Here is a 17,959-nt window from a genome sequence, read left to right as displayed (position 1 = left end):
TAGCATGCCTTATGTATTCATCTGCATACTCGCACAATCACACACACACTCATCCATTTACACATAACCCAGACACCCACCGCTAGGCAAGACGATAACGGGCTGCAGTAGCCTCTGTTCCCCAGCAGGAGGCAAGTTGAGGGCCACAGCCAGCACTGTGCCCAGGGAGGTGCCCACGTACAGGCAGGGTGTGATGGTGCTGTCCCCCTTCCGAGCGAATGTCTCACAGAAGTGGAAGGAGGTGATGGCCTCGCGTGCCTCCTTGTCAATGGAGGTGACGGAGGAGGAGCGTGAACGGCTGAAGGAGTTGTCCCGGTGGTCTAGTGGGTTGGCGCCCCGTGGAGGACATACAGACAGGAGGACAGTAGAGGAGAGGGCACAGAGAGGTAAAGCACCCGCACACACAGAGAGAGAATACACACAACACACCAACATACAGTACCTGAATACTGTAAACAACAGCTGTATGGTTGTTAGACTGCAGATGGAATCTGACAAACAACATTGCGGTTAAACATTATTGTATCACTGAGCTAAAATAGCAATTACACTCGGGAGCAGCAAACAGTGAGCAGACATTCATTTTAAGGTCTAAAACACCTTTTGAAATGTAGTAAAATAGCTGTGGATGAGCAGATGTACTGTATCTTTTTAACAGTACAAAAAACTGTGGGGAAAACCTTTTTCCTTACGTGGCAAACTAAGAGTTTGAGGTCCAGATGGGTAACAATGAATATAAAACAACTTTTATCTGTGGGGCAGATGGAACTCATAAAATTAAGAGTCAGCACTTAAAGAACATTTGGCATGTACGATAGAGACCCATTGGAAGATGTCACTAAAACTTTACAACCTTGTACTTGTCTTGTTTTATTTATCAGTAAAAACAACACACCCATCATCAAAACATTAAACGAGGTGTCAATTTAATATGCTAATACAGTTTTTTTTAGTCTTAATAGCTATTTGTGAGTTGATAATGATTAAGTTAATAAGAATGAATGGGATGATGAATTAACTAAACTTCATAAACAATGTATAAACACGTAGTTAGTGTGTTACAGTGGCTTGCAAAAGTATTCACCCCCCTTGGCATTTATCCCATTTTGTTGCCTTACAACCTGGAATTAAAAAATATTTTTTGTTACATTATATTTACACAACATCCCTACCACTTTGAAGATGCAAAATATGTTTTATGTTTTATTGTGAAACAAACAAGAAGTCAAAACTTTGTAGAGCCACCTTTTGCGGCAAGTCTCTAGGGGTATGTCTCTATAAGCCTGGCACATCTATCCACTGGGATTTTTGCCCCTTCTTCAAGGCAAAACTGCTCCAGCTCCTTCAAGTTGGATGGGTTCCGCTGATGTATAGCAATCTTTAAGTCATATCACAGATTCTCAATTGGATTGAGGTTGACTAGGCCATTCAAAGACATTTAAATGATTCCCCTAAAACCACTCAAGTGTTATTTTAGTAGTATGCTTAGGGTCATTGTCCTGCTGGAAGGTGAACCTCCGTCCCAGTCTCAAATCTCTGGAAGACTGAAACAGGTTCCTCTCAAGAATTTCCCTGTATTTAGTGTCATCCATCATTCTGACCAATTTCCTAGTCGAAACTGAAAAACATCCCCACAGCATAATGCTGCCACCAACATGGGATGGTTTTCTCAGGGTGATGAGAGGTGTTGTGTTTGCGCCAGACATAGCGTTTTCCTTGATGTCCAAAAAGCTCAATTTTAGTCTCATCTGACCAGAGTACCTTCTTACATATGTTTGGGGAGTCTCCCACATGCCTTCTGGCGAACACCAAACATGTTTGCTAATTTTTTTCTTTAAGCAATGGCATTTTTTTGGCCACTCTTCCGTAAAGCCCAGCTCTGTGGAGTGCATGGGTTTTAAAGTGGTCCTATGGACAGATACTCCTATCTTCGCTGTGGAGCTTTGCAGCTCCTTCAGGGTTATCTTTAGTCTCTTTGTTGCCTCTCTGATTAATGCCCTCCTTGCCTGGTCCATGTGTTTTGGTGGGCGGCCCTCTCTTGCAGGTTTGTTGTGGTGCCATATTCTTTCAATTTTTTAATTATGTATTTAACGGTGCTCCGTGGGATGTTCAAAGTTTCATATACTTTTTTATAACCCAACCCTGATCTGTACTTCTACACAACTTTGTTCCTGAACTGTTTGGAGAGCTCCTTGGTTTTCATGGTGCCGCTTGCTTGGTGGTTCCCCTTGCTTAGTGGTGTTGCAGACTCTGGGGCCTTTCAGAACAGTTTTATATATACTGAATCATGTGACAGATCATGTGACACTTAGATTGCACACAGGTAGACTTTATTCAACTAATTGTGTGATTTCTGAAGGTAATTGGTTGCACCAGATCTATTTTAGGGGCTTCATAGCAAAGGGGGTGAATACATATGCACGCACCACTTTTCCGTTGAAAATGTTTAATTGTTTTTTGAAACAAGTAATTTTTTTCATTTCACTTCACCAATTTGGACTATTTTGTGTATGTCCATTACATGAAATCCAAACAAAAATCCATTTAAATTACAGGTTGTAATGCAACAAAATAGGAAAAACGCCAAGGGGAATGAATACTTTTGTAAGGCACTGTATATGTCAACACCTCTCAAAAAATGTACCAGACTATAATATCCCTGTATCAGACAGATTTCGCATATTCAAGGTGCTGACCAAAACCCGTCTCTTCCCCATTCAACGGTTTCTGCCATTTGGGCTTCCTAGGAAGGAAATTTGACTTTTTGTTTTGGGTAAACTGTGCAGATAAAACAAAATTAAAGGATGTTTTGTTCTGTAGTTGCATCTGTCGGTCACCTATAAGAAAACGTTTGAACTTTTAGAAAAGACTAATCACAAAATAAACAAATAGAGAAACAGAAAAGAGGAAGAGAAAGCTTCTGAACACACACACATACACAGAAAGCTCTATTGTGCAACAGTGTGCTGGTTAGTTTACCGTAGCAGTTGGTAAAATATCCAACCAAAAAGTATTGTAGTAGAACTTTTAAGTTCTCTACAATTTTTTTTGCTGGGCTTCCCGAATAGCCCAGCGGTCTAAGACACTGCATCGCAGCGCCACTACAGACCCGGGTTTGATCCCGGGTTGTATCACAACCAGCCGCGATCGGGGTTCCCATAGGGTGGTGTACAATTGGCCCAGCTACGTCCGGGTTAGGGGAGGGTTTGACCGGGGGACTCATCGTGGCTCATCATGCTCTAGCGCCTCCTTGTGGTGTGCCAGGCGCCTACACGCTGAACTCGGTCGTCAGGTGAATGGTGTTTCCTCCGCCACAATGGTGCGGCTGGTTTCTGGCTTAAGTGAGCGGGTGTTAAGAAGCACGGTTTGACAGGTCATGTTTCGGAGGACGCATGACTCGACCTTCGCCTCCCAAGCCAGTTGGGGAGTTGCAACAATGAAACAAGATTGAAATTGGGGAGAAAAAGGGGTAAAAAAAGACATAATAATAATAATTTGCTTTCTGTCCTCTCCACCTCTTATCTCCAGGTTTATCTCAAGAAGTAGCAGATAGACTGCCAAATGATGATCGTTAGTTAGTTAGTCTGACTGCATTTCTGAGGAAATCCATAGGATGCATCTATCAATTTGGCAGTTGACGGGGCTCTTTGCCAACCCTAGTGCAATATATGCACAATAACATCTTATAGAAAACTACATAAGGTTCTAGTCATGGATAGTAGCCTAACTATGGAATTCATATTATTTGAGATGCTCATATCGTGAGACCATTTGGACTTGAGGATACAGTGGAGTCCAGTTTTTTGAAAAAAATATTAAGAAAAGCAAAATTGTAAACACGAAGTTAAGGCTTACCCAAGTCTGGCTTTAGCTCAGTAGGCAAGCTTAATTTCCGTGACATCTTTGCTGGAAAAAAGAGAACATCCCTCTTTACAAACACACCTAAGCGAACATGACAGGCCATGCAAAGCTAGCTAGAAGCTAGGAGTTGGGAACTAGCAGATAGGACTGAGCTGTGGTTGTGCTTATAGCATTACAATACATACACATAAGCTTTGACAAAACTTTGGCTTTGTTATAACTGTTGGGCATTGCTTCATTGTGCTTCATTGGAGGCAAAATGCTTTAGAATGAAACAGGAAGGAAGCATTAGAGCATCAGAGGAAGACAACCCTGTTGAATCAAAGAGGAATGATGGAACAGACAAAATAACAACAAGGAAGTAAGCTGTCGTACACACAGTGCCCTAGAAGAGAGGAATCGTAAGAAGATACACATTCATTAAGAACCCCTCACCACAGGAGCATGCACCGAGGACAGGAAGGAAACAGGAAACAGGAAGTGAGCCGGATGGAAGAAGACAGTGGAAGGACAATACAGTGCAAGCAGAGAAGGTGTATCTCTGGGGAGGCCTACAAGGCACTGTTAGCTAAGTAGTCAGAACTACATTAACTTTTGGAGCCTCCAAAATTACAGTCCATTTCTATTCCTTATTAACTAATGTTACAGACACCTTGTAAACAGAATTGCACACAGAATTTGTATTGTAAGCAAAGACAACACTTCTTAAACTGATAATTTCCCTAAATCTACGAGGTAGAGAATGATAGTGAATAAAAACCTTGCTGCAAAGTCAACGGTGTCGGACAGACAGAACAGATTGAATACAAATAGACTGCTGTGATGTCATAACTACAGACAGACAGACAGCCAATCAGGGGCGGGGTGAAGGTGGAACAATCGTTGAGGCTGATAAGGACATTTGCCACAGGCACATTTCACGATGTGACAATCGTGCTACAAACATGTAGCATGCAATGGTGGTCTAGGGTATACCGTTATAAGTGTGTGTCTGTGTGGGTGTGTGTATATTATTTTAGTGGTTTCTAAGTCAAACAGTGATTCAGTGCCACTGAGGTGACTATGAAACAGAGACAGAGACAGGTTGTTAGAAGAAAACAGGGGCGGACACCTTATTTTATACAGTGTACTATCCCTGACCAAACTACTCCAGGGTTGAAGTCTTTGGCCACTCTTACCTCCTCTACCCCCACTTCCATTGTAGAATTGCTGATGGTTTAACGCCAACACTTTTGGGAGGAAGTAGATAAACGTGCAGTTAGAAACATCCTGGTACTTTACCATACCGCCTACCAATCACTTTTCCCGAAATGTGTCTATTCGTGGAAGGACTGTTTTTCTGCTTGTTATCATTGTAACATGTAAACCAATTGGTAGCAGTTTTCCTCAATCTTCAGTTTCAACACTACCTGGGTGCATGCAGAATATTTGTTGACATAGTGTACATTTTTGCTCAGACTAATTATTTTCTTAGCGGCACGAAGCTTTAAAGCCTTGTTGACTCTCCCGACGACTCTAGAATCTCAATTAGGAGGAGACATATGCGCAAGTCAAGACTGCATATCAGATATGCCATCCTCATAAATAGCAGGTGAACTGAGGCAGTGTCTAGCTAGCTACACCAGACGTTGGGGGTTGGCGTAGTTGGCTGAACACCTGGAACATAGCTTGCAGTGGGACTTCAGTCTGTGGACTACTTATTTTTTCTGTGACCTTTTAAAAAGCAGCTCAGCTCTGTGTTTTAGCCCCGATGTCTGTGTGTTAATATCAAGCACCCAGTAATGAGATGGAACTGGGTTGTCATCTCATTAGCATGCCTCGTCATCTCAAATGCTAATTTAGCAAACCGAGAATAGATGTCCAGGGCAGGGCATCGAGGAAGCACCTTGTCTTGACATTAATGATTTGTTTGTGCAAATCTAACAAATGGCAGATGTTTGGATTAAGTAGTGTGAAAGGTGTTGTTTGTTGTTGACCTGTTTATGACCATGTTCCATATACTTTAGGTAATAAATAACTATTTAGTTTGTCAACAATCTATAATTGAATCTGCATCCCCTAGCTACATGATCCGATCTCACTTAGAACTCACATGGAAGTTTTCAGTTTCATTTCAAATCTAGATCTGCAAAGGCCACAGCATTATATGAGTAAAACCCACTGGAAAGAAAACCACTACATCAGGTCCTATAAAGGTCCAAACAAAATATGAGGTCTGGAAGACAGACAAAATCCTAGATAGAAAAAATAAATATTTTGGCAAATCGTAGGATCCGAGAAAAAGCTTTTTTCTCATTTTAATGGGATTATTTAGGTTTTCCAAGACTGTAAAGTCCCTATAAACTAACCCTCCTTAGAAATATATTGATTCCTACCAAATAGGATATTAGTTTATGTCTTGGACTGACTTCAGAGTATTCACTAATTCAGTGAGTTTTATGGTCTTTAACTGTCTAGGCAATTCAGAATCATAGTGGCCTCTCCGCAGTTTACTGCTAATGTCTCAGGTTTTGATAAAACATATTAAAAAACAACTGCCAAAATCAGTCTGATACATACTTGATATTTTATTGAAAGTATGAAGTGTCAGTCCACAACTGAGACCTGTAACTAAAGTATTACTTAAACCCAAAACCCTCCAGTTCAATAAAGTCTGCCTGATATCAAACTTTCACAGACAGAGAACTGTAACATCCAAAGGTTTGAGTGTGACATCTAAGAGAGAACCATATTTACCAATAGCAACCAAATCTCGCTGATGCATTCTAATAGAATTGCATGCAAATACACTGTATACACAAAAGTATGTGGACACCCCTTCAAATTAGTGGATTCAGCTATGTCAGCCACACCCGTTGCTGACAGCTGTATAAAATCAATGTAATCTCCATAGACAAACATTGGCAGTAGAATGTCCTTGACTGGCGTGCACAGAGCCCTGACCTCAACCCCATCGAACACCTTTGGGATGAATTGGAACGCCGACTGCAAGCCAGGCCTAATCGCCCAACATCAGTGCCCGACCTCACTAATACTCTTGTGGCTGAATGGAAGCAAGTCCCTGCAGCAATGTTTCAAAATCTAGTGGAAAGCCTTCATAGAAGGCTGTTATAGCAGCAAAGGGGGGACTAACTCCATATTAATGCCCATGATTTTGAATTAAATGTTGTTTACACTGAATTCATAATTTTTAGCTTAGGTTAATATACAGTCTTCAAGTGAATCATGATTATTATCCACAACCCACCTGTTCCTAAACAATGGGTTGTGGGTAAAGTCAGTAGGTGTTGTAACTGATGTGGGTACCAGTGTAATGCTAACTCTAACATGCTGAAAGACAGTTTACCTGAAGTGGGGGATTTGCAGCGGTCCTCCGAGGCAGAGCCTTCGTTGATATCACACAGACCTGCAGTGGAAAAGACAGACATTGCACGACATTAGATATCATTATCATCAAACTGCACATTACATGCACTCTGTCCTTTTCTCCTTTCTGTTTGATAACGATGTCATGATATGTAGGTTTAGTTTGAGTATAGTGCCATTTTCCCTGCCAAAGAGACCAGAGGTGAAACAGACTAAACAGACTGCTATCCAAGCCATTGCCCTTGTGCTGTGCCATTGCCCCAACCTTCCTGTACATAGAGCCAGAGGTTCTAGGCCCAGACAGACAGACAGACAGACAGACAGACAGACAGACAGACAGACAGACAGACAGACAGACAGACAGACAGACAGACAGACAGACAGACAGACAGACAGACAGACAGACAGACAGACAGACAGACAGACAGACAGACAGACAGACAGACAGACAGACAGACAGACAGACAGACAGACAGACAGACAGACAGACAGACAGACAGACAGACAGACAGACAGACAGACAGACAGCACAGCACAGCACAGCACAGCACAGCACAGCACAGCACAGCACAGCACAGCACAGCACAGCACAGCTGGGGAAGTCATTACTGCTCAGACCCAACACTCTGACAGGTGCCAGCCCACCGCTAACCAAAGTCAATTACACCAGATGCTGCACACACACACACACACACACACACACACACACACACACACACACACACACACTTCTAATTTCCTCATCAAGCTGTTGCTAAGCAACGCAGGTTACAGAGTCATTACACCACAGTGGTTATTGGCATTGATTTGGTGATGCTGGAGACTGTAGTACAATCACTGAACAGAAGGTGGCAGTATGTCATAATGCAGTCAGTGACGCTGCTGTCTGTCAATAACACAGTGCTGCACTGACAGGGTTTGTGTAGGAAAGGAAGATAGGCGTTTATGTGTCTGAGTGTGTGTGCCAGCCAGGCACCACAGAGAGAAGATGATGTACTGAATCGTCAAAAGAACAATTTAGATACCATTCAAAATCGTCTCAAGGATTTGCAAAGATACAGAGACGGAGGAGAGGAGACAGAGAACCTCATACAACCTCGTCACCACCACCATTGCTATTTTTTGACTGCCTGCATGTGCATGTGATACAGCCTGAACAGTCTGTAAGCACATCTACCAAATATACCGCTCATCCCTGTAACATTGTATAATACTGCATCAGCCCATATCTACATAACTATAAGTAGTAGTTTAATTAAGATTACATAAACCATATCTAGTACTAGACTACAAAAGACTGTACTGAATGTCCATATATAGTACAAGCCTACATAAAGCTATCTGCTTGGTGGTAAATCAGTGAACTGTAAACAGTCTTTAACCATTACCTCCGGAAGGCTGGCGTGTCTTGCGTGGAGAGCGAGGCTGTCTCTGGTAGGGATCGTTAGACCCATACAGCTCCACTGTCCCCAGGTTCAACAGCACTGTCTTCTGGAGGTAGTCCACCACCGCCAGACCATTACTGTTCCCAAACACAATCCTGTTGGAGAGAGGAAGTGGAGGTGGAGGGGAGGGGGAGGGGGTGAGAGAGAGAGAGTAGTGGTAGGGAGAGATAGGGGGAGAGGAGAGAAGGAGACGGGAGCGGGAGATATGAAAAAATATATATGAAATTGGGGTTCAGATGAGATATAGCTAGTTCTACCAGAAAGCAAAGCAGCAGAAGTCTCAGTCTGAATTTCCCAGCAGACATAAATTGTGTTGACACGGCTTGATTCCATTCCAGCTTGGCTGTACTAGGAAAATCATATCAAACAGGCGCAAAACCAGGGCTCAAAACCACATTTTGACTCTTTGAATTGAGGACTTGTTACTCAAGTTGAGATATAGACCGCTCCTTAAAACATATCTTACTTTTACAGTATCCTTGGTTGGTTTGCACACAGCTCCAGATGTAACTGACATATTGGGTTGTTTCATTAGGGTGTACAGTAAATCTCATATACATACACTGTCTACCACCTTATACTTACAGTCCGTAGGAGGAGTTGAGGGCCAGGCTTGTGATCTGTTGGGGGGGCTCTCCACTCACCCACACCAGCTGCACCACCAACTCTACCTGGTATCCTGGAGACTGCTTTAAAGGGGTACTACGCACCCTACAGACAGAGAGAGATGGAGAGGGAGAGAAAGAAAGAGAGAGGAAGAGGAGGGGTAGCTCCCGACCCAGTTGGATTGCCTGTGGGTGGGTAGCCAAGTGGTGTTTCCCCAAGGCCCACTTTGTTGCAGAGAGGGAATGTGTGTGTATGGTAAGTACTGTATGTGACCCGGTGGTGGTGCAGGGTGCATACTTAAGGCAGGGTACGTTGTCTCGAACCCCGTCAGAGGAGTTGCTGCTGGTGGAGGGGTGTGTCGGGGGTCCGGTGGTCTGGGGGCTGGGTGAGGCTGCTCCGGGGGTGGGCAGGTCACGGTCCCCCCCGCCACCGCGGTCACCCCCTCCTCCCCCCTCTGGAGGGGACTCCATGTCATTCACCTCGTACTGCAAACGCACCTCCAACAGCTGGGGTACACACACATAGACACACATTCCAGAAACTCAATTATGAAAGTTAAGCAGCCTTTATTTCAATATGACTAAAGCGCCTTCTGAGCAGTTTCTTTCCCACCACTTGAATCAGTGAAAGCTAACAGTGTCTCTTCAAAGAGAGAAGGACTATTCATCTATAATGACACCTACAAATGGTCTCAGCATGTCAATCTGGTGAGTGGCTTTGCCTTCTGGTGTGTGTGTGTGTGTGTGTGTGTGTGAGTGTGTTTTTGTGGGGGTGATTGCAGGGTCAAGGAGGTGCTCTGAAGTGGAGATATCCCAGGGTTTCTTCTAAGTCCTCCTTCAGGCTACTGGACTGGACACAGGCCGTGGGTGCGCTGGTGCATGATGGGAGTCTAATTAGCACTATTGGAATGTGTATGTGATGCTGATCTGTGCCCTCCTTTCTCTCTACCTCTCTTCCTCTCTCTGTATCTGGGGTTGGGGGTAAAGATTGCCCTGTGAGAAGAGAAGCTCCTCTCCTAATTTTAAGGTTCACTGCTGCTTAAACTCTGCTCTCAATCTCTCCACAGGTCACATACTTGATCTCAGACAGACAGACAGACAGACAGACAGCACGACCCAAGGCATCATGGTTAACCAAATGCATACCCCCTGACATAACACTGATAAGGCTGCATTAGCATCATATCATTATCTGCATTCCAACAACTCACGTCAATTCACTTCTCATAGCTGCCGCAAAATAATGATCCACTGGTTAGGTTGTTAACCGTGTGTATGTTGTCATGGCAACCACATTGTGTTCTTACTGGCTGGAGACTCATCTAATGGGGCATTGGGAGGCCTCAGGAGTGAAGGGGTAAACACTGTCTCTAGGAACAGCCTTCAGGACACAAGAAACATCACTTAGCCACTAATGAGAGAAGGGAGAATCTAGCTGTCTACGGGTGGCTATATTTACCACTACACTGTGTGTCTGTTGTCATGGCATACATACTGGCATACAGGCTACATACAGGCTTTAAGCATAAATAATAAATGGGTATGTTTCTCAGTTTACACTATCCAACAATTAAACATGGTAAGTATAGAGAAATGGTGAACACACACACTGACCCACCTGTACAACCTCAGTGGTGATCTCCTGCTTGCTGAAGCGGTATATGATGAGGTTGGCAGACACCCCGGCCACACACAGCATCCTGCTCTCAGGACACCAGGCCATGATCTGGATGGCAAACGGGTCCTCATCCACAATCTCTGTGTTCTGCTTTTCCTCCTTATTATTCCTGCTCTTCTCAAACACCTTGGCCGTCTTCAGCTTGTATAGTACCTGGAGCATTACTGGGAAAAAACAGGAGAGAGCTCAGTTACGCACCAGGGATATTAGTAGAAAGTACAGAGTTGGGAAACTGTGCAACATGTTGACTCCATGTTGACTCCTGGTTAATCACTCTATAAGGCCATCTAGGCCAAGATATTATAAGTAAGGAAGGCCATGTAAAGGCACTTACTTGCAGAAGCATCCCAAAACTTCACAGTCCCATCAGCATGCCTGTGAATTGCAAAGAAAAAGAGAGCAAAAAGGGAGAAGAAAGGAGAGAGGGCAGAGAAACAGAGAGGGAATCATTACGACTTCAGCTTTCTGCACACATACCCACAGCTCTAATGATTCAGCTTGGCTTCACCTCTGATTATATTCTAGATTCAGCTCTACAGAAGAATACATCAACATGAGAGGAGAGACCATAACACTGTCTCTCAGTCTGCAATCGGTGTCACTGGCACTTGGTGTCACCCGTTCTCCAATCTCTCTTTATATGTTGTTTTTTTCTTTTTGCCATTTCAGCTGAACAGAGAGTTGGAGACAGAGAGAGATATTCTTGGAATCCGTTTTTGGTTCCTGGTAGAGCCCTTTTTGGTTCCAGGTAGAACTCTTTTGGGTCCCATGTAGAATCCTCTGTGGAAAGGGTTCTACCTGGAACCAAAGGGTTCTTCTTTGGGAGCAGCCGGAGAACCCTTTTTGGTTCTGGGTAGCACCTTTTTTTTCTAAGAGTGTACTTTGCTATGCTCGAGCTTTGCCTCAGAGTGAGACGTGGGGAGAATACTAACACAGGGGTGTCTGGGGATAAGAAGAGAGAGCGAGCGAAGCGGAGGAGTGTAAAGAGACCCCTTTTTCCAAGCCCATGCCTCACTGTCACTTTGCAAAGTTCAAGTATTCTACACTCCTAGGGGGAAAAAAGTGCTATCTAGAACCTTAAAGGGTTATTCAGCTGTCCCCATAGGAGAACCCTTTGAATAACCCCTTTTGGTTCCAGATCGAACCCTTTTGATTCCATTACAAAAAGCCTTTCCACAGATGGTTCTACATGGAACCAAAAAGGGTTCTTGTATGGGGACAACCGAAGAACCGTTTTGGATCCCTTTTTTCTAAGAGTATAAAAGGCTTCTTCTCCCTGCCATCATGACTGCTAGGCAGGATTGGGAAAGGTAACATGGTTAAATAGAGTTGGTCTCCTACCCAGTGATGATGATCTCAGGGTAGCTCTGTGTGCCAAGGCCCCAGTTACCACCACTTATGGGCCATTCCTGCAAAACACAATACAACAAACAAGACAACACAATAAATGGTCATTATTGAGATTGAAACATACTGTATGTACAGTACCAGTCAAAAGTTTGGACACACCTACTCATTCAAGGGTTTTTCTTTATTTGTATTATTTTATACATTGTAGAATAGTAGTGAAGACATCAAAACTATGGAATAACACATATGGAATCATGTAGTAAACTAAAAAGTATTTAACAAATAAAAATATATTTTAGATTCCTCAAAGTAGACACCCTTTGCCTTGATGGCAGCTTTGCACTCTCTTGGCATTCTATCAACCAGCTTCACCTGGAATGATTTTCCAACAGTCTTGAAGGAGTTCCCACATATGCTGAATGCTTTTCCTTCACTCTGCGGTCCAACTCATGCCAAACAATCTCAATGGGGTTGAGGTCGGGTGATTGTGGAGGCCAGGTCATCTGATGCAGCACTCCATCACTTTCCTTCTTTGTCAAATAGCCCTTACACACAGCCTTGATGTGTGTTGGGTCATTGTCCTGTTGAAAAACAAATGATATTCCCACTAAGCGCAAACCAGATGGGATGGCGTATCTCTGCAGAATGTTGTGGTAGCCATGCTGGTTAAGTGTGCCTTGAATTAAAAATAAATCACTGACAGTGTCATCAGCAAAGCACCCCACACCATCACACCTCCTCCATGCCTCACAGTGGGAACCACACATGCAGAGATCATCCGTTCACCTACTCTGGGTCTCACAAAGACATGGCAGTTGGAACCAAAAATCTCAAATTTGGACTCATCAGACCAAAGGACAGATTTCCACCAGTCTAATGTCCATTGCTCGTGCATCTTGGCCCAAGAAAGTGTCTTCTTATTATTGGAGTCCTTTAATAGTGGTTTCTTTGCAGCAATTTGACCATGAAGGCCAGATTCACCGTGAAGGCCTGAACAGTTGATGTTGAGATGTGTCTGTTACTTGAACTCAGTAAAGCATTTATTTGGGCTACAATCTGAGGTGCAGTTAACTTTAATGAACTTATCCTCTGCAGCAGAGTTAACTCTGGATTTTCCTTTCCTGTGGTGGTCCTCATGAGAGCCAGTTTCATCATAGCGCTTGATGGTTTTTGCGACTGCACTTGACGAAAACGTTTTGAAATGTTCCGCATTGACTGACCTTCATGTCTTAAAATAATGATGGACTGTTGTTTCTCTTTGCTTATTTGAGCTGTTCTTGCCATAATATGGACTTGGTCTTTTACCAAATAGGGCTATCTTCTGTATACCACCCCTACCTTGTCACAACACAACTGATTGGCTCAAACGCATGAAGAAGGAAATAAATTCTTCAAATTAACTTTTAACAAGGCACACCTGTTAATTGAAATGCATTCCAGGTGACAACCTCATGAAGCTGGTTGAGGGAATGCCAAGAGTGTGAAAAGCTGTCATCAAGGCAAAGGTTGGCTACTTTGAAGAATCTCAAATATAAAATATATTTTGATTTGTTTAACACTTTTTGGTTAGTATATGATTCCATATGTGTTTATTCATAGTTTGATGTCTTCACTATTATTCAACAAGGTAGAAAATAATACAAATAAAGAAAAACCCTGGAATGAGTAGATCTGTCCAAACGTTTGACTGGTACTGTATAAGGAATCAGTGAGAAGATATTTTCAGATACAATCTAGCTTTCCTACACAAACTATATAAAACATTATGAGAGCATTGGAATGAGACAGGAGGGAAGCAAGAGGAGGGAGACAAATGCCTTCTCTTAGCTGCAGCCTGGGCTGATGGGATGTAATTTTGTCTGAGAGATAGAGGGAGAGGGAACCTTTACCACGGTGACAGACACAGTCGAGGAAAGGGATGAGTAATGCTTAGGTCATTGTGTGCGAGTGTGTGTGTGTGTGTATGTGTCTGAGAGAGTTTGAATGTGTTTTTTACGTTGTTTTAAATGCAGTAGCACATACAAAGGTCAGTGGTATGACTCAATTAATCTTTCAGTAAGAACACTTCCCACCGCTACCACTTACTTAACAAACAGCAGAAAAAAACAGGCAATTAGAGAAAGGGATGGAGGGAGGAGAGGGTCAGGACATGCTGACATTTCCAACAGTGGGGGAGAATATAACAAGAATACAATGACATAAAAGTGGCAGAACAGAGGATAGGATAGAGGGTAGAATAAAGATAGGATTAGAACATTTTTAGGATAAATGAAAGGATAAATGTTTACATTTTGAAAAGAAAAAACATTCAGGAGATAGGATTGGAATGTAGAATATAATGGGATAGATTATATACTGTATAACTTTCAACGTAAACAATGATGGAATATGATGGTATAGCACATAACACAGTACTAAACATTACGTAGGGCCCAGTCAAGGCCGGCCCTGGGCATAAGCGACATAAGCGGGCACTTAAGGCCCCCGGCTGCTAAGGGGGTCCACAACCCAATTATTATTTTAAAAATGAGGAACTCAGCAGGGGTCTCAATTTACTGATGAGAGTTAGATAATGTAAATGTTAGTAGTGCATCAGCATTATTTCTCTTGTAATGTCAGTCACTGATTGGTAAGTTAGTCTAGCCAGCTATCTACACCTTGTAGTACTCATGGCTGAATTACTGACCAGGCACAAAGAGCATGTGCCAAGGGGCCCTGACCTCCAGGGGGCTCCAATTGATTGTGTTAGTCACTCGCACTCAGCTATCATAATGAGCATAAGTCATCGCAAAATGTGTAGAATTGCAGAAAATTTGCTTTAAAACTGCACATTTTCTCTCTACCCGATGACAACATTTGTAGAACTGTAGGAAATCAGCCTTAAAACTGCAAAATGTTCTGTCCGCCCCATGGCACAATAAGTAGAATTGCATTAAATTAGTTTTAAAACTTCAAAAATACATCTCCGCCCCATGTCAAAATGTGTAGAATGGACAAAAATGTGCTTTAAAACCACAGCATTTTCTCTACGCCTCATGGCAAAATCCGTAGAATTGCAAGAAATTCAATGAATAAAAAAAAAAATCTCCTTTGTCAAGAGGGGGACAACTAAAATGTTTTACCCGTTAGGTGGGGGACCCCCCCAAAAAAAATATTGCTTAGGGCCGGCCCTGCGCCCTGCGCCCTGTAGCCGAGAGGGTGTAGTATAGAGATGTGTGTCCCGTACCTTTTTGCTGTAGCCCTGTCGCTTCTGTCTGGAGCCAACAGAGTAAAGTGCGGGTATGAGGTCCACAGGGCAGTCAGCATAGTACTCACAGCAGGTCACAGGAGACTCGTGGATGGTCAGTGGATAGGGGTTCTCGAATATGGGGTAACTGGGAGAGGGGAAATGTTTTTCAGGACAGAGTTACATTTAACTCACAGTTTTAGTCCCTATAATGCTAGGCCATGTACAAATCATAGAAACTGTAAGAGATGCACGCAACAGAATGGAAATGAATGAAAGTACAGAATCGAACAAGTATACTTCCTGTTTGTGACATAGTTATAACAGTATGTAGGCAGTAATAACTGTTGTATTTTAAATGAAGAGGAGCATTCAGAAAGTCTGAATAATACAGTATCTACAGTACATCCTTTATGTTAGCAGCATGTTCAGTCTGTTAACATGTGTTCAGACGTACCCATTTTGTGCAAGGTCGATCACCACTAAATCCTTTTCTAGAAGGACCACAACAGCATAAGGTTCCTGAAAATCTGCACAGGAAACAAAACAACAAAAAGAAAGATGAAGGTCATTCATCATCACAATACACAATACACTAAAATTAGCTTGAGGCTTGGTACATTAGGGATATATAGTAACATTTCAATTGCATATCAATATTATACTTAAGATGAGTTTAGATGTTTACATGATTATGGAACATAATTTTGCAAAATAAAGCTTTGGATGAAATTGAACTGAAGTGAGGAATATGAGAGAATATATCAGACCTGAAATGCCTATACTGTACATAACGCAGAACAATAGCAGTATGTTGTTGGAGAAGGTAGGATGAAAATGCTGTGTTCTTTTGTTAGTGTCTGAGTCAGCAAGAGGTCGATGTGTGTTTGTGTGTGTGTGTGTGTGTGTGTGTGTGTGTGGGTGCGTGTGTGCGTGCGTGTGTATGTGTGTGTGGGTGCATGCGTGCGTGTGTGTGCGTGCGTGAGTTGTGTGTGTGCAGAGAGAACAGTGTGTGAGCTGGAAGCCTTGAACATGTATTCAGTGTCTTCACTTCCGAGTCAGTACAGTGACAGGCTGTAAGTCCCCATAGAAACACATTGTAAACCAGGGCAGCCACAACCTTGACAATCAATGTCCCTCTGCTCTGTCTCTCTCCAACTCCCTCTTGCCTTCTCTCACTATCTCCTTTTGTCTGTTTGAATGTTTCAGACATTCTCTACGTGTTTCTCATTCTTTGGTGTCTGTCGCTATGTCTGTCATCTATGTCCAGCTATGTGCTGTCTGCCTGCCCACCAATATCTGTTAGTTTGTATATATCTCTGTCATTGATCTGTCGCTGATCTTTCCATATGACCACACAAAAAGCCTAATTTCCATAATAAAAATATAATTTGTTCCCTTCCATATTCATCTCCTCCTCCCTGTCTCTTAACAGTAACAGCAGATTGAGCCAGTAGTGGAGTAATCAGCCCACTATTGTTGCTATAACGAGATTAAATCAAAATCCCAATGGTCACCATTACGTAACCATCGTCAGATCATCTGCTAATCCATTTCCTCGAGCCCCCACACCATCGCCAAACACGACAGACAAACTTCAAGCTGCACACACACACACACACACACACACACACACACACACACACAGCACACACACACACACACACACACACACACACACACACACACACACACACACACACACACACACACACACACACACACACACAAACACACACACACACTTCAACCTATAGTACACACACTTTTTGAATGAGCTACATCCACATGACTTAGCCCCCATTTGCTGCGGTTAAGATACACTCACATCCTCTTTACACCCATTCACACATGCATAACGACAGTAAACTGTCATGACAGAGATTTAATAGTTTTGTGAATTGCTTTCATATAGTATGATTTAATCCAAGGATGAAGTTATTCCTTTAAACATCATTGACACACGTTTCATCATCTATCGTCTGAATACAGTATATACACCCTTGATCAAGCAGCATCCTAAAATCCGAGATTAGCCTACTGTACCATTTGAACCAGCAACTGACTGGAACATCAATCTTTTCCATCAACCCAAAACAACAAGCATCAAACCATAATATAAATTATAACATCAAACAAATTCATAAATTAAAGTTTGTTGTGAGAGACAACATAGTAGCTATTTCCACTGTAGTAAATATTTATCGCTATTATCCAACGTGACGCGACCTACAAGTTCCTTGCTCAAGGGCACATCGGCAGATTATCTAGTTATCCCAGGGATTCAAACCAGCGACTATAAGGTTACCGGCCCAACGCTCTTAACCGCTAGGCTACCTGCACCCAACACACTGCTTTCCCCCCTTGAAAGACACTTTGGCTGATGGCTGAAACTTCTCTACCACCCCTTAATCTGGGGCTAACTGAT

The 17,959-nt window shown here is 42.8% G+C and overlaps 1 protein-coding gene across 1 annotated transcript in view; it reads right to left on the bottom strand.

Moving 5' to 3' along the window:
- Positions 1–17,959, bottom strand: part of stxbp5a (syntaxin binding protein 5a (tomosyn)) — a 192,661-nt gene that overhangs the window by 5,348 nt on the left and 169,354 nt on the right. Inside the window, exons 11-22 of the mRNA XM_082961931.1 lie at positions 15,989–16,061; positions 15,532–15,679; positions 12,297–12,364; positions 11,290–11,330; positions 10,896–11,119; positions 9,576–9,784; positions 9,258–9,383; positions 8,616–8,767; positions 7,208–7,267; positions 5,040–5,090; positions 3,856–3,906; positions 81–320 (exon numbers count right to left, since the gene is read on the bottom strand). Of these exons, the coding sequence (XP_082818057.1) occupies positions 81–320; positions 3,856–3,906; positions 5,040–5,090; positions 7,208–7,267; positions 8,616–8,767; positions 9,258–9,383; positions 9,576–9,784; positions 10,896–11,119; positions 11,290–11,330; positions 12,297–12,364; positions 15,532–15,679; positions 15,989–16,061 (1,443 nt within the window). The remainder of the gene's footprint in view (positions 1–80; positions 321–3,855; positions 3,907–5,039; positions 5,091–7,207; positions 7,268–8,615; positions 8,768–9,257; positions 9,384–9,575; positions 9,785–10,895; positions 11,120–11,289; positions 11,331–12,296; positions 12,365–15,531; positions 15,680–15,988; positions 16,062–17,959) is intronic.

This window comes from Salmo salar, chromosome 15 (genome assembly GCF_965601325.2).
Source record: "Salmo salar chromosome 15, fSalSal1, whole genome shotgun sequence".
Taxonomy (NCBI): domain Eukaryota; kingdom Metazoa; phylum Chordata; class Actinopteri; order Salmoniformes; family Salmonidae; genus Salmo; species Salmo salar.
Note: the sequence above shows the minus strand (reverse complement) of the source record. Positions and strands in the feature narration are given on the sequence as shown.